Source organism: Pelmatolapia mariae, linkage group LG20 (genome assembly GCF_036321145.2).
Source record: "Pelmatolapia mariae isolate MD_Pm_ZW linkage group LG20, Pm_UMD_F_2, whole genome shotgun sequence".
Classification (NCBI taxonomy): Eukaryota; Metazoa; Chordata; class Actinopteri; order Cichliformes; family Cichlidae; genus Pelmatolapia; species Pelmatolapia mariae.
In genome coordinates, this window is record NC_086244.1 from 18,499,702 (window position 1) to 18,512,367 (window position 12,666).

A 12,666-nucleotide genomic window follows, 5' to 3' on the forward strand; every position below is an offset into this window, starting at 1 on the left:
TCCACCTTCCATCTTAGAAATGAAACCTGTAAATAAGAAAGTTATACCCCCGATACAGTACATCAGTATCACCAGTGTAGTTCTCTATTCTCACTATGGGTGCATAACAGCCTATACTGCAGCATGCAGCCAAGAGGCATAAAGGCCTATGAATACATCACACACAGCTGATAACATTAATTGTGTCCAATTAATGTTTGTTCATTAAAGTGTAATTGTTCAGCTGTCTGTTTTAATTAAGCACAAATATAATCTCTTTTGGAGATAGTATGTCTGCATAACGACACAGCAAATAGATGGAAGCTTCGAGCTGTGACCAGACTACATTGAGACCATCGCTTTAAGTCGCCTTTACTGTATAGCTGTCTCTTATTAAAGAAGGCTAATTCAGTTTACACACACACACAAACACGCACACTCTGCAGTTATACACAGAGAATGAGAAGTGTGTTTACATTTTTTATTATAACTGTCAACTCTAGATGAGGTGAAAGTTGTTAAAGGGGAATAGAACAGTGTTTCCATTATGTTTTTCATGAGCCCCAGGACAATTTATTTTCTATTAGTGAACATGAACTACTGTCCCCAACAGACAGCCACAAGAGAGGAAATGTTCCCCGTCACATATCATCCGGAAACTCCCATCATATAAGCTGTCGGAAACGTGTTATTTGTGAGTCTGGTTTGAATTGTGAGAATCAAGTGTAAAGAAATGTTCGAGCTTTCTCTTACTCCTTTGGAATAACATCTCAAAAGTGAGGTTACTTTTTTTCCCCTCATCTTGTGGATCTTTAATCCTCTCATCTGTTATAATTTTCTGATTATTTGCCTCAGCTTTTAAAGCATTTATTTCGTGTGTGCTGCTACTCCCATCTAAGAGTGTAGATCCTATAACACCCGCCTTAATTAACTCATTTGGCTGCTTTCATTTTTATTTTGGGGGGGATGTGATTCTTGTTTTGATGGCAGGTGCCGAGAGAGCTTCGACTTAATTTGTGAAAAAGCATAGCGATAAAGTGACTGACTTTACTTTTTATTCAGATAAGAGGTAATCAAGCAGCGCTGAAATTTCCTAAGACCCTGTGTGAGTGTGTGTATGAATCACAGTTTATCTGAGACACATCTGAAAGTTACCTAATGAATGTCACACCAGCTCCTTTGAAAATATATCAGAGAAAATAAAGCTGTGAGTGCTACTGGTATTTTAGGAATATAGGCAGAAATTTGAGGATGTGTGCTGTCACCGTTGACATAAAACCCCCTGGGGTATAAAGTACTGTTCCCTACTTCAAACTTTTTTTACACTAAGTTAGTTCCTGTTGAAATTTTTAAAAACCAAATCTCTTACTTCACAAAATATGACCAAACAGTACGTGACAAAATATTATGTTACAATGTAAACTCATGACAGTTCAATTCTGTATATTTTCTGAAAAAGTACAGGTGCAGCAGATTGTAGGGATTCCCAGTGGATGTGTCTTTTTTTCCATTTTAGTTCCTGGTCATTCTAAAGATTTATTCACAAACAGTTCAAGAACAGTCTGGGAATTATGGAACTTTAAAAATACAATTTTAATTTAAATTCAAAAAGTACAATGTGGTTCAATGAGCAAGAACAGTGAAAAGACTCCCGTGGGACTCAACCAGCTCCTTGGTTTAACTTCCAATGATCTTTCTGTGAGTAAACTTCATTTTCAGTTCAAGCCTGAGGAGTTAAATCAGTCACTGAGAAGCATCTTTAACAAGATAGCGTTCACAATCCATATTTCTGAAGGGTTTGAGAGTAAATAAATATTTTTTGGTTTATTCCCAGAGTTTGCATCACTGAGAGAAGCGTCGGCTGTCAAAATTGAACAAAATCAAGAGTGACAAATTATTAAAAACTGTTGTGACTGCAACGATAATTTCTGTTTCTAATGCCTGAGGTAGTAGCTTCTGATTGCATATATTGTCAGTCTGACACTCCAAAACCCCCATGATACTGTGATTACTACCACAGAATGTTTGGAGTTTTTGAGTTATACGTGCAGCTAAATTAAACAAATAAATATTGCAGATCACTGTAGGACTCTTTTGTATATCTTGAACAAATGCACTAAATCACAACACGGCTATATAGTATATTCATTCAGTATAGCCAAATACAACAGTTGTACAATGGATTGCATCACATTTTAAATGGTTTCTGTTATTGCACCTATAGTTTTTATACAAAAACAGTGCAAATACTAAAGCACCATCACCCTACTTTGTCCTAACTATGTCAGACAAGTTTACAAGGTCTGCAGTTTTGTAATACTGCTGTCAGAATGGTTAAAAACTAGCCAGTGAACCTACAAAATACTCAAAAGCATGTCACATTTAGAGTGATTTAGAGGAAGGGTTTTGTGTCACAAATAAAGAAATCTAAATCTCAAAATCAGAAGAATCTCAAAATCAGAAGAATCTCAAAACGTCCCATCAGGCACATTTAAGTGCAAACTCATGAAAAAAGAACAATTTGAGGAAGAAAGAAAGGTGGAATTCCCTATATACCTCGATGAGATCAACATAAACATGGCATATGGTGCTCTGTCTGCGACATTCATTGCTTAAGATGTATGTATATAATAATCTACATCTGGAAAGCATTGTAAAGGCCCTATGTTTCTATTCTCACTGCTATCCTCTGAATTATTTTCTGAGCTATAAAAACAATTTCCAGGAAAAAGAAGAAACACAAAGGAGATGAACTTTTGAACTACAGATTCCATGAGATACTACTGTCATCTAAAACCAGTAAAAAACATCCAGCGTGATTGAATACTGTATCACTACATGATCTTAGATTTACATATTGCATCCCGTAAAATGAATTCACAGCACTGCAAGAGTTAAGGAAGAATTAAACCTGAACGCTTACAAAGGTAGCCAACGTGTAAACACCTGAATTTCAGACCTTTCAGTGAAGACTCTTGTCACTACTAAAACAATAATATGTAAAATATAAATCATGCATAAATGTCTTATGTTGAGTTCAGCTGCTTTCAACTTGCAGCGGTTGTTATGCATGCAAGTCTAATGCTGGAAGTTGGAATGATTTGCAGCTGCTGTATTTGTGTTTTTATTTAGATTTTTTTGGTCCCTTCATTTCAAAGGTAAATTGCAAAGTATCTGCCTGAACTCAAGAGATAAAAGAGAGGCAATCGAGGTGGGTCCAGCAGGAATATTATTTATATAAAGAGGACAAGTGATGAAGTGGTAGTAAAGGTAAACATTGTGTTATGTTAGTGGCTACGATTTGCTTCAAGGCAGAGAACTGTCAGTGTTTCCCATCATTACTATAAGCAGAGTCCCCTCCACAGGAGCACAAACAGAAACAAAAAAAAGCATGATGTAAAGACTCTCAGCAGTGAAGAAGCTCCTCTTCTCTTTTCTCTCCTCTTTCTCCCCATGATTAGCATTTCAAACAGTCCTTGTTTTGCATCAGAGCTTCATGCTTGTGTGCATGCCATCACAGCCTTGCAGGTGGTGGCCCGTCCAACCAGTGGAGTCAAAAAGCAGCCTTTGTGTATGCATAGTCATGTATGTGTGTGTGTGTGTGTTCATGCAGTGTTTGAGAGAGTGCTTCTTTGTGGAAAGGGAGCTGACCTCTTATGAAACTCAGAGTAAGTTAAGAGACAGGGTTGTCTACAAATGCTATATAATAATAAATTTCTCAGAATTTGTTGGCTTCTGCTTCGAGAGAGTCACAGGCCACTGACTGGATTCACATTCTGCCTCCTGAAAATCCACAAAATCTCTTTTTAAGTGTCTGCCAGCAGACCCATCCAAACTTTGATTGAGTGCATCACAATGTGCCCAGAATATCAAGCACAAAACACAATGATAGACTTTTGCAAAAGCTGTCCATTTGGATTGGAAAAGGTGCTGCATCATTTTATCCCAGGTCAATTGCTAATAGATTCTCTTCGCCATGGCATTAACACAAACCAAAATTGTTCCAAGACAAAGCAAATTAAAATAATGATTTTCTGCAATTTAAAGCTGAGCCATATCTAATTAAATCTATATTGTTCTGTGCTCCATCTGACGGGGCATTCACTATCCTCACAGTGTAATGTTATTTAAGTTGACTGAGGCAGACCAGTATGGGCTTGCACTGATTAGCTGGAGCTTCTGTCTTGCTACCGTGTCACCTGAAAATGAAACATAAATGAAAAAAAGAAAATTAAATTTTGATTTTTCTCCATCACAATGATTTCAGTACATTTGAAAAGAAAGTTAAATACTGTCGAATTTGTTCTATTTTCAATCTATCCCTCGTTAAACTCCACTCATTACCCCAATCATAGCTTAGTATCTTTAATGGCTTGTGAGGGATTGATTTTCTCCAAATTCTAAGAAAGCGTGTGATGCTGCGATAAGAGAAATACTCTCTATCTCAAGAATTTGCAAACAGCTGTCAATGATGATGTAAAATTATGTTAAGTACGCATAATTTCAATTTACTGCTTACTAAGCTATTAAGCATCCATTAGATGCAGAGAAGTGAATGAGTGAACAAGGAAGCAAATTCATTAGCGTACACTACATATTGCTGATAAAAATCTGTTTGAGACAGCTGTTAATTTCCACAGCAAAATCCACAGTGCTAAACCAGAAGTGAGCAGTGTGTTTTTATTTACTGTGTAAAGTAAAGCAGCCAGTAAAGTGTTTCAGAAACTACCACGTTTTAAACTGTATGCCCGATCTGTGAGCAAAAGGCTCAAAAAGCCCAGTGACAGTAACAAATGCAGGGGTTGGAAAAAAGGAGAAAAGTATGTGCTTTTGTTCTATTCTGTTGGGAGTATAATCTGATGATCACATGACTTCTGTAGACAGTGATCACTTTCTATATGCTGCCTGTGTTCACTTTCCCTGTCTCACTATAAAATATTCTCTACTATGAATCATTTATAGAATACAGCTGATCAAAAAGGTAACTTCTGAGAATGTGCATTTTATTTATTTATTTATTCATTTATTTATTTATTTATTTTAATACAGTGGGGCTTCCTTTGGTCGTCAGATTTAATTACATGGGTTTTACTGCTTTGGTATTAGTTCACAGCTTATTTCATGTTTGTCCTCTTGGCCCCATCATTCACCAGATTATAGAATTAGGGTTTCTGAGCCCACTGTGCCTGGTGCAAGCAAAGGGGTTGATATGGGCACTGGGAGCAGTGATTATGCTTGATTGTGGAATCTTTGAGCATCAAAGGAGTGCTTACTAAAATAAAGCTTTATGATGAGCGTTCACAAGTTTGTCAGACCCTGTTTGCATGAAAGTGAACAGTGAAAATGGAGAAGATTTTTTTGTGCGACTGTATTTAAGCATCTATAAATACCATGTATGAAATTAAAGTCACTATGTGTTATTTCTTTTGTAGGGCTGCTTCCACTGTGACTCTGGGTGCACCCACACTAATCTATTTTAATTTTAAAATATGTAATTTTTACGACCGCTAGGGCTCATGTCCAAACTAGTTCATTCTCTACAGAGCTGTAAATGTAGATTTTGGGAAATAATACAGAATCAGTCCAGCTGCCTTCTTTTCAAACTCTGAAGACTAGCATGGCTGGATGACTGAGAACATAGACAGACATTACAGACTCAGTTTTAGTTTGTAAATTCCAGAACTATGAATAGTCTCAAACTGGCAGGAACAATATTATAGATGTACACTTACTGAGTGGGTTTTTTCATCACAAAATTAAGTCAAAATATTACAGTTAGCCCAAATAATAGGATTTCATCCTTCATATGTGGGGTCTCCCGCAACACTAAATTGGATAAACAGAAGAAGATGGATGGATGGATGGATGGATGGATCTTTCCTGGCTTGGTATGGCTTCCACTAAAGATGGACTAATTTTGACATTACCATATTAAGTTTGCAACAACTTTCTGTAACAGTTTCATTATCGTTGGACTGATTTCATTATCAGTCAAAGCAACTTTTTGCCATTGCTTTTTTCCTCTGAATCCTCTGCTTCCTGTTTACACCAGCAAAATACATATCCAGTATGTATATAACTAATCAGTTTGATACAAGTATGCATGCATTAAGTGAAATTGATTTTGTACTAAAATATTGATTTGGGTGAATAATGTTTAAAACATTGTTTTAAGATGAAAAAGTTATTGTGTCGATGTAACCTCAGACTATTGCAGGCCCTCTGCCCACCTTTGTGGTCTTCACTTTATTTCCAGAGATGCATGACCAGCCAGTGAGGTCAGGGAGGACTCTGCACTCCTCCCCCTGCAGACACGGCTCCATTTTACACCACCATTTCTGTCGCACAATAGAGGCTGCAGGGGGAGACGAACACAGCAGAAGGTCACTTTTTAGACAAAAGGACTTTAAAAAAGGCCTTGTTTGGAAAAAGCATCTCAGTCAAATGTCACACTCTTATGATTCTTAAATGCCTCACTATTAGTGGACTCCAGTGAAACTAACTCTACTCTGACCTGTAATATATGCATGTCATGAGGAAATATTTCAGTTTAAGAGAGCTGAAAGAGGGTCCTAGTAATATTACCTTCAACACAAGAGGGCAGAGCCCTTGTTGTCCCCGCTACCTGTCCTGGGAAGCAGGAGCACTTGACAGTTTGAGAGCGTTCTTCAATTTTGTTCTTGTTGCAGCAGCGATGAGCAGCAACCACTTCACAAGTCCCTGTCCTCTCCTGTGATGACCCTGAGAAAGAAATTTTGAAGGGAATGATACCAATCTTCTACGCTGAGTTTTGCGTGCAGGTTGCGGCAGCCTGGCTGATTTTACTCTTTTAAAAATGACAGAATTATAGGCAATCACTTCTAGGCTTAATGACGTCTGAGATCTAATCTTTTGTTACAGTTACAAAACAGTTTAGTTCTTATTGATTAAACCTAATTTTGCTGTTTTTGAAGCTACAGCACCACCAAGTGGAGGAAATGCACCAGCACTCATCCACCAGGCAGGGGGATGGGGTTACAAATGCTGCAAACATATTAGCAGCAATTATCATTATGTTCAGTAAGCTAATTTCATGTTTCACATTATCAGAAATTAGCATAATAAAGAACACGAGCAGACATTTCAAAGCAGCATCTGCATCTCTGCACAGAAATCTGCATAAAGGAATGCTGCTTTTAGGGATTATCACTGATGAGTCATTCTGCTGCACTTAAAACTGAACTTCCAGTTTAAGGGGTGCTAGAGAGCAGGAGAAACAAGCCTACAAAAAAGGCATGAATATTGCTAATTTTGAACTGAGGTGTCAGGTTGGCTCCATGGCCAACAATACCTGCAGGATTTGGAAATTCATAATTAAACGGTGTTTTAAATCAGACTACAATTAAAGCACTCATGCCAAATGCAAAATTATTCAAAACATAGAGATGGGTTTAGGGCTTAACATTGCAGTTGTTTGTGAGTGTATTTTCTTAAGTAGAAATTCATATACTTCACTGAAATGTATCCATTTTCTCCTGTACTGGACTTCTACTCCATAGCATTTCAGTCACAAATATGCCCTTTTTATTCAGCCGCATTTGTCTGACAGCTAGAGGTTAATAGTTACTTCTTTGTTACATCATATTGAATAACACTGTATAAGGTTAAAAATTAGATTCAAGTAGTGCTTCCCAATCATTTCTGCATTTGAGCCCTCACAAAAACAGTTTCTATGTGGCAGTTCAACTGTATAATTGTCTGCTTGTACCTGTTCAGATCCATGATCTGCTATCATAAAAAAGACTAATTGTAATCTTTGTTTACATGACCATTAATGTTATAGCATAATCTGAAAATTAAATTAAATCTAATATGTTTCACAAAACCACACATTTGAAAACTTAGAGGGGGTCTGACCTCTAGGTTGGAAATTGGTCAAACTACAGTAGGCTGATATGGTTCAACGAATTCATAACTTCAGGAGGGAATGTTCTACAGAATCACTACTTTAGAACTCTGAAGACATACTATGAAGCTCTGTATATATGACATGAAAACATATTTACATCTAAAAAAATAAAATAAAATAGCAAACATGTTTCTCTGGATCTCGTTGCAAAAGCTGAGCCTAGTCCCAGTCTCTACACTCACAGACTCACAGGCTTTGATGCACCTTCCTGCTCAGACCGTGAGAGGTTTAGGACTGTCCCAATGTGAAATAATCAAGTGCATGGGAGCTCTCTCCTATCAGACATTTGGATCCCTTTATGCAAACTTTCCACAAGTCTGCATTTCCACAGATTTTGAACTACCAATAGTCCAACATGTTGGGATGTTATACCCTAACATTACAAACAACAAAAAAAGACTTTAAATAGGCATTAAACACATATACCATATAAGACTTACTTTATTTGTTTGTAATACTTTAACTTCAATTTTTTCCCAACTATGCTTGTGTTAAGAGCAGAGCAAGAATCTGACAACTGCCTTTTCTTCTTTCTAAACGGTAAAGACTAGAAGATGTTCAAATCAGGCAGTTACTCTCTATGGCTGTTTTTGTGATGAAGAAAATAAGAATGTGAAATAACAAGTCCCACTCACAACAGTATGAAAAATTATTGTATTTGAGCATGTGCAGCCTCCAATTCCTTACCAGATGACGACAATTAAGTCTGTGAGGGTTTAGCACTTATGCCTTAGGGTGGCACTGGGCCTTTAACTGTCTACCAGACCAACACAATAGTGACCAAAAGCCATAATGAGTTCCTCTGGGGGTGCCAGTGGTCTGGTTGGGTCTTACCTGTCTTTCCTCGGGAGCTTTGGTTGCCACTGGACACAAGCTGGATGCAGAGGCTCATTATACACAGAAGGAGGAGACCCCAGTGTAATGCTTGTGTCCTTATGTTCATCTTCATCTTCAAGTGTCTGCACAAAAAAAATATTCATGCAAACTTTAAGAGACAATTTTCCTTAAACAAATTAAAAAATACCATATTAAACTCTTTTGATATATTCTCACTCTGACAAGTGGTCCTCCAGATCATAGAATCTATTTGCTCGATTATGACTCTGACATCACCAAGCTAAGCCAAGGCAAATCAAAGAAATGCCAACAAAAGCCTGATGAGAGGCAGATGAGAGTAGGTCCTTGCACTCATTTCTGAGATTATCCTTTCAGCTGTGAACGGCTCTGTGTGCAAAGCTAAACACTTCCTCCAAAACACGCTGTATTCCACATGAGGCACAGAAAAAAAATGGGACATGGACTTTTATGTCAAATTACAGCAATAAATTATACAGAGCAATGTGGCATCAAGCAATGCATCATTGCGCTAGATGGCTTGAGGCATTTTCATTCATCACTAAACCCCCTCATATAAAGTTTAAGGCTCCAATTATAGCTATTATAGCGTGATTTTCATCATTGATTTAACTGTGGATTACTTTCTTAATTCATTTGTCAAGTAGACAGTTTAAGATGTTCTACAGAAAATGTGTGGGAAAAGTAAGCACAACAATACAGGCAATCAGTTTTAGTTTAGTGTGGGAAATTTCCCTTTTTTCCATTTAAGTCGTGTCTTTTAATGCATCATTTCTGAAACAAACAAACAAACAAACAAACGAATATCTAAATATTCATACACTCAACTTGTTTTTTCTTCCTTTTAGTATTTGTACCAACACTGCTAGTGATGTGATCTCACATAAACGATCTACATCAGTTTTGCTTCTGGAATTTGAATTTTTCTTGATGGATAAATTCTTAATTCACCCACTTACTTGTGCTCAGGTTACTGATAATGAACCGCTGCTGAAGTCATCATCAGTGTCGGTGTTAAAAGCAAGCGCATCACGTCGGTTCAGCGAGGTTGGTAAAGTTCGCTGCAAATGTTACTCTCCGCTTTCTGAAGAGGCACGAATCAGAGCGAGAAAAGGGAAGAAGAAGGGGGAGCCTGCAGCTGATATAGATAACAGTCAACACACCGGCTAAGTGAAAAGCTGCACTTTCACACATCATCTGCTCTCCCCGGAGTTACACTGTACCTTTCAGCCAGGATGCGATGTGAGAGATGTGTTGCTCTGTGAACACAGCGGGACAAGCCTGTCAGCTATTCCCGTCAGGAAAATTAAATCTTAATCAAGACACAAGCCATCTGTCTCCCGAGCAATATGTGGCCACTTTCATTAGCGCCATAAGAAGCTTAAAGTGAGTATCGACATCCTGTCACACAGTGGACGGAGAGGATAAACTGCATCTGAGGAGGGCAGAGTCCTGTTTTTTTTATTCGTTTCCACCTTTTTTTGTCTTTTAACCAGAAAAAAACTGTCAAATATATTATCAGGATATTATCTTCTTAGGTTTGAAGAATATTCTTACTTAATAGGTTGCAAAGGGTAAAACATCCCAAAATATATATTTATACAGTCTTTCCACGATGTTACAATGTAAACCGAGATTTCAAAAAAACAAATAAATAAATAAATGGGATAGTGATTAAGTTAAAGAATAACGATTAAGTGGAGTAGCTATCAGTTTGTTTTTATATCAACACCATAGTGATTTTTACAATATATGACTGCTATTCTTTTTTTTCGCGCATTCATTCATTTGCAAATGTTAGCCTATTGCCAGGCTATTAGTACTGTTAATAGTAGCCAATAGTAAAGACGAGGTGAACTCCCTTCAGTGATGAGTGTTGATGTCTTAGTTTGTCTACTACATGGGAATTTGGAAAGCCACAAAGGCAACAACCACTTCCATAGTTGGGAAGAGTTAAAACGTAAATAAATATACTAAACAAATTTTTACGTTTCATATTTTTTCAGTTTTTATAGAATTAATCATAAAACACATGACAATCCAAGTGCCTCTAGATTAAAAAGCTTAATGCACCATATGTATATACTGTGATAGGTGTCATCTAATCCAGTTGTTAGAAATCCATCAAATTAAAACCCAGAAGCTGCCAAAGAAAATGCCATTTACTTCTAAATTAAATAAATGAGATGAAACTGTAGTCTCACATGATAATAAAACTTTATTAGAGTATAGTGCACATCATTATTTTTATTTAATTTGATGGGGAAGTAGCTACAGGATAGGTCAACACAGGACAAACTGACAAAGTAGTAAACAACATTACTAATAGAAAAACAATGTTATTTAATGGCCATATTCATATAGCATCAACACTATCTGACAAGTGAGAACTTACTGATCATATTTACATTATTATATCAAATGTGCTACTGAAAAGTCCCAGTAACTTTGTCATGAGACCAGTTTGCATCCAGTTGCATCAGTGCTGTTTGTAGTAATGGAGGTTCAAGCTGTGAAATTGAGCTTGAAGAGGACTGTCTGGGGTGTGGTGATATCAGCTACAGCCAGTTCCTGTCCATCTGACAAGCCCAGCTCTACATCAGAAAAAAAAAAAAAAAGGACTTGTTACACAAGCATGATTCACATGTTATAGATGCAACTTTTAATGGACTGTAACAGCTTCTTATTACCTTTTAAAGTTTTGCAGAGGTTTGGCCTGGTTCGTTCTTCAATGGATTTAACAGACTAGAATAAAAATACAATCCTAGTTACCTGTGGTGTATAATAAGATACAAGTCATGAATTTTTTTTTTCCAGAATTGGTTTAATACATTACCTGCAAATACAGCGTCTTATTCTTTCCTTCCAGAGTTGTGGTGATAGCAGGGGATTTCATTTGTCTGGGAAAGAAATGAAATAAATCTTAACGCGATCATTATTTGTGTCAAAAATCCGAGTGCAGAATGTTCTTCCTGAGTACTCACAAAGAGGCGTTCTCTGTCAGGTACTCTAAAACCTCCTGTAATTTGGCAGAAGGAGGGAACTGGAGATCTTGAGGCACCTGGCTGCAAGCTGAGCAATTTTCCTGTCAATCAATGAAAATTCAGATTACACTGAATATTCTCGGTGAGCATACATTACATAGCTGGCAAAAAGCCAGTTACAGCTAAAACAAACCTTTCGCTCTGCTTCAAATGTGTAGGTGTACAGTCCATCCACGTCATTGAAGACCATGTAATTATTCAAAGGGATATAGGCGCTGGTAAAAAAAACCAACAAAACAAAACAAAACAACAAAAAACAATTAGAGATGTTTATGTTGAGAAAAATAGAAAAAATATATCAAATGGCTCAAAATGTGTTTTTTACAACCAACCTCGTAGCAATCTTAAAAACTTCTGTTGCACAGGCAGCTACGAAGAACAGAAACAGAAAACAAATGAAGTGAATGAATGAAATGTGAACGAGCTAAGCTGCAAAGTTAGCATGTAAGGTTAACAAGCTACCCAAGTACAGTAGTAAATGATCACAGTATTAAAAACTGCAGAGCAATTAGCTGTCTGTTGGCTCCAAGTCTAAATATGTTTAAAAAACCAAAACACGTTGTTTAGAAAATGTCCACCATTTTTCAAGTGCTACATCTCCCAATACCATCATTTAAACAACTGCATGTGTGCCATGTGTGTCACTTTTAAGTAACACTGACTACAAAAGGTTTAATTAAGGAACGTTTGCTGCTTTTACATCACCAGACATTACAACACTTTCACTGCTACCAGCTTAAAAAGTTTGACTTTCATACCAGCAATAACAGCATTAGTCGATGCCACAGCAGGAATGATCCTTTTCACGACACCTGTGACATAAGAAACAGATGCAACTTT

At 37.1% G+C, this 12,666-nt stretch overlaps 2 protein-coding genes across 3 annotated transcripts in view; both read right to left on the reverse strand.

The window, feature by feature from the left end:
* Window positions 1-328: 328 nt before the first annotated feature.
* Window positions 329-10,140, reverse strand: LOC134618950 (chemokine-like protein TAFA-4). The gene is made up of 5 exons (XM_063464597.1): window positions 9,742-10,140; window positions 8,762-8,886; window positions 6,565-6,720; window positions 6,210-6,334; window positions 329-4,178 (listed from the first exon to the last, which is right to left on the reverse strand). Exons 2-5 carry the CDS (start codon window positions 8,874-8,876, stop codon window positions 4,167-4,169), a joined length of 408 nt encoding a protein of 135 aa, XP_063320667.1. The 5' UTR covers window positions 8,877-8,886; window positions 9,742-10,140; the 3' UTR covers window positions 329-4,166.
* Window positions 10,141-10,980: 840 nt separating this feature from the next.
* The window catches only part of LOC134619032 (NEDD8-activating enzyme E1 catalytic subunit-like), a 5,904-nt gene continuing 4,218 nt past the window's right edge, over window positions 10,981-12,666 (reverse strand). For both annotated transcript variants that reach the window (XM_063464727.1, XM_063464728.1), the window contains exons 12-18: window positions 12,585-12,638; window positions 12,159-12,195; window positions 11,960-12,041; window positions 11,767-11,867; window positions 11,619-11,682; window positions 11,473-11,527; window positions 10,981-11,376 (exon numbers count right to left, since the gene is read on the reverse strand). In XM_063464727.1, the coding sequence (XP_063320797.1) occupies window positions 11,288-11,376; window positions 11,473-11,527; window positions 11,619-11,682; window positions 11,767-11,867; window positions 11,960-12,041; window positions 12,159-12,195; window positions 12,585-12,638 (482 nt within the window). In that variant the 3' untranslated portion in view covers window positions 10,981-11,287. The remainder of the gene's footprint in view (window positions 11,377-11,472; window positions 11,528-11,618; window positions 11,683-11,766; window positions 11,868-11,959; window positions 12,042-12,158; window positions 12,196-12,584; window positions 12,639-12,666) is intronic.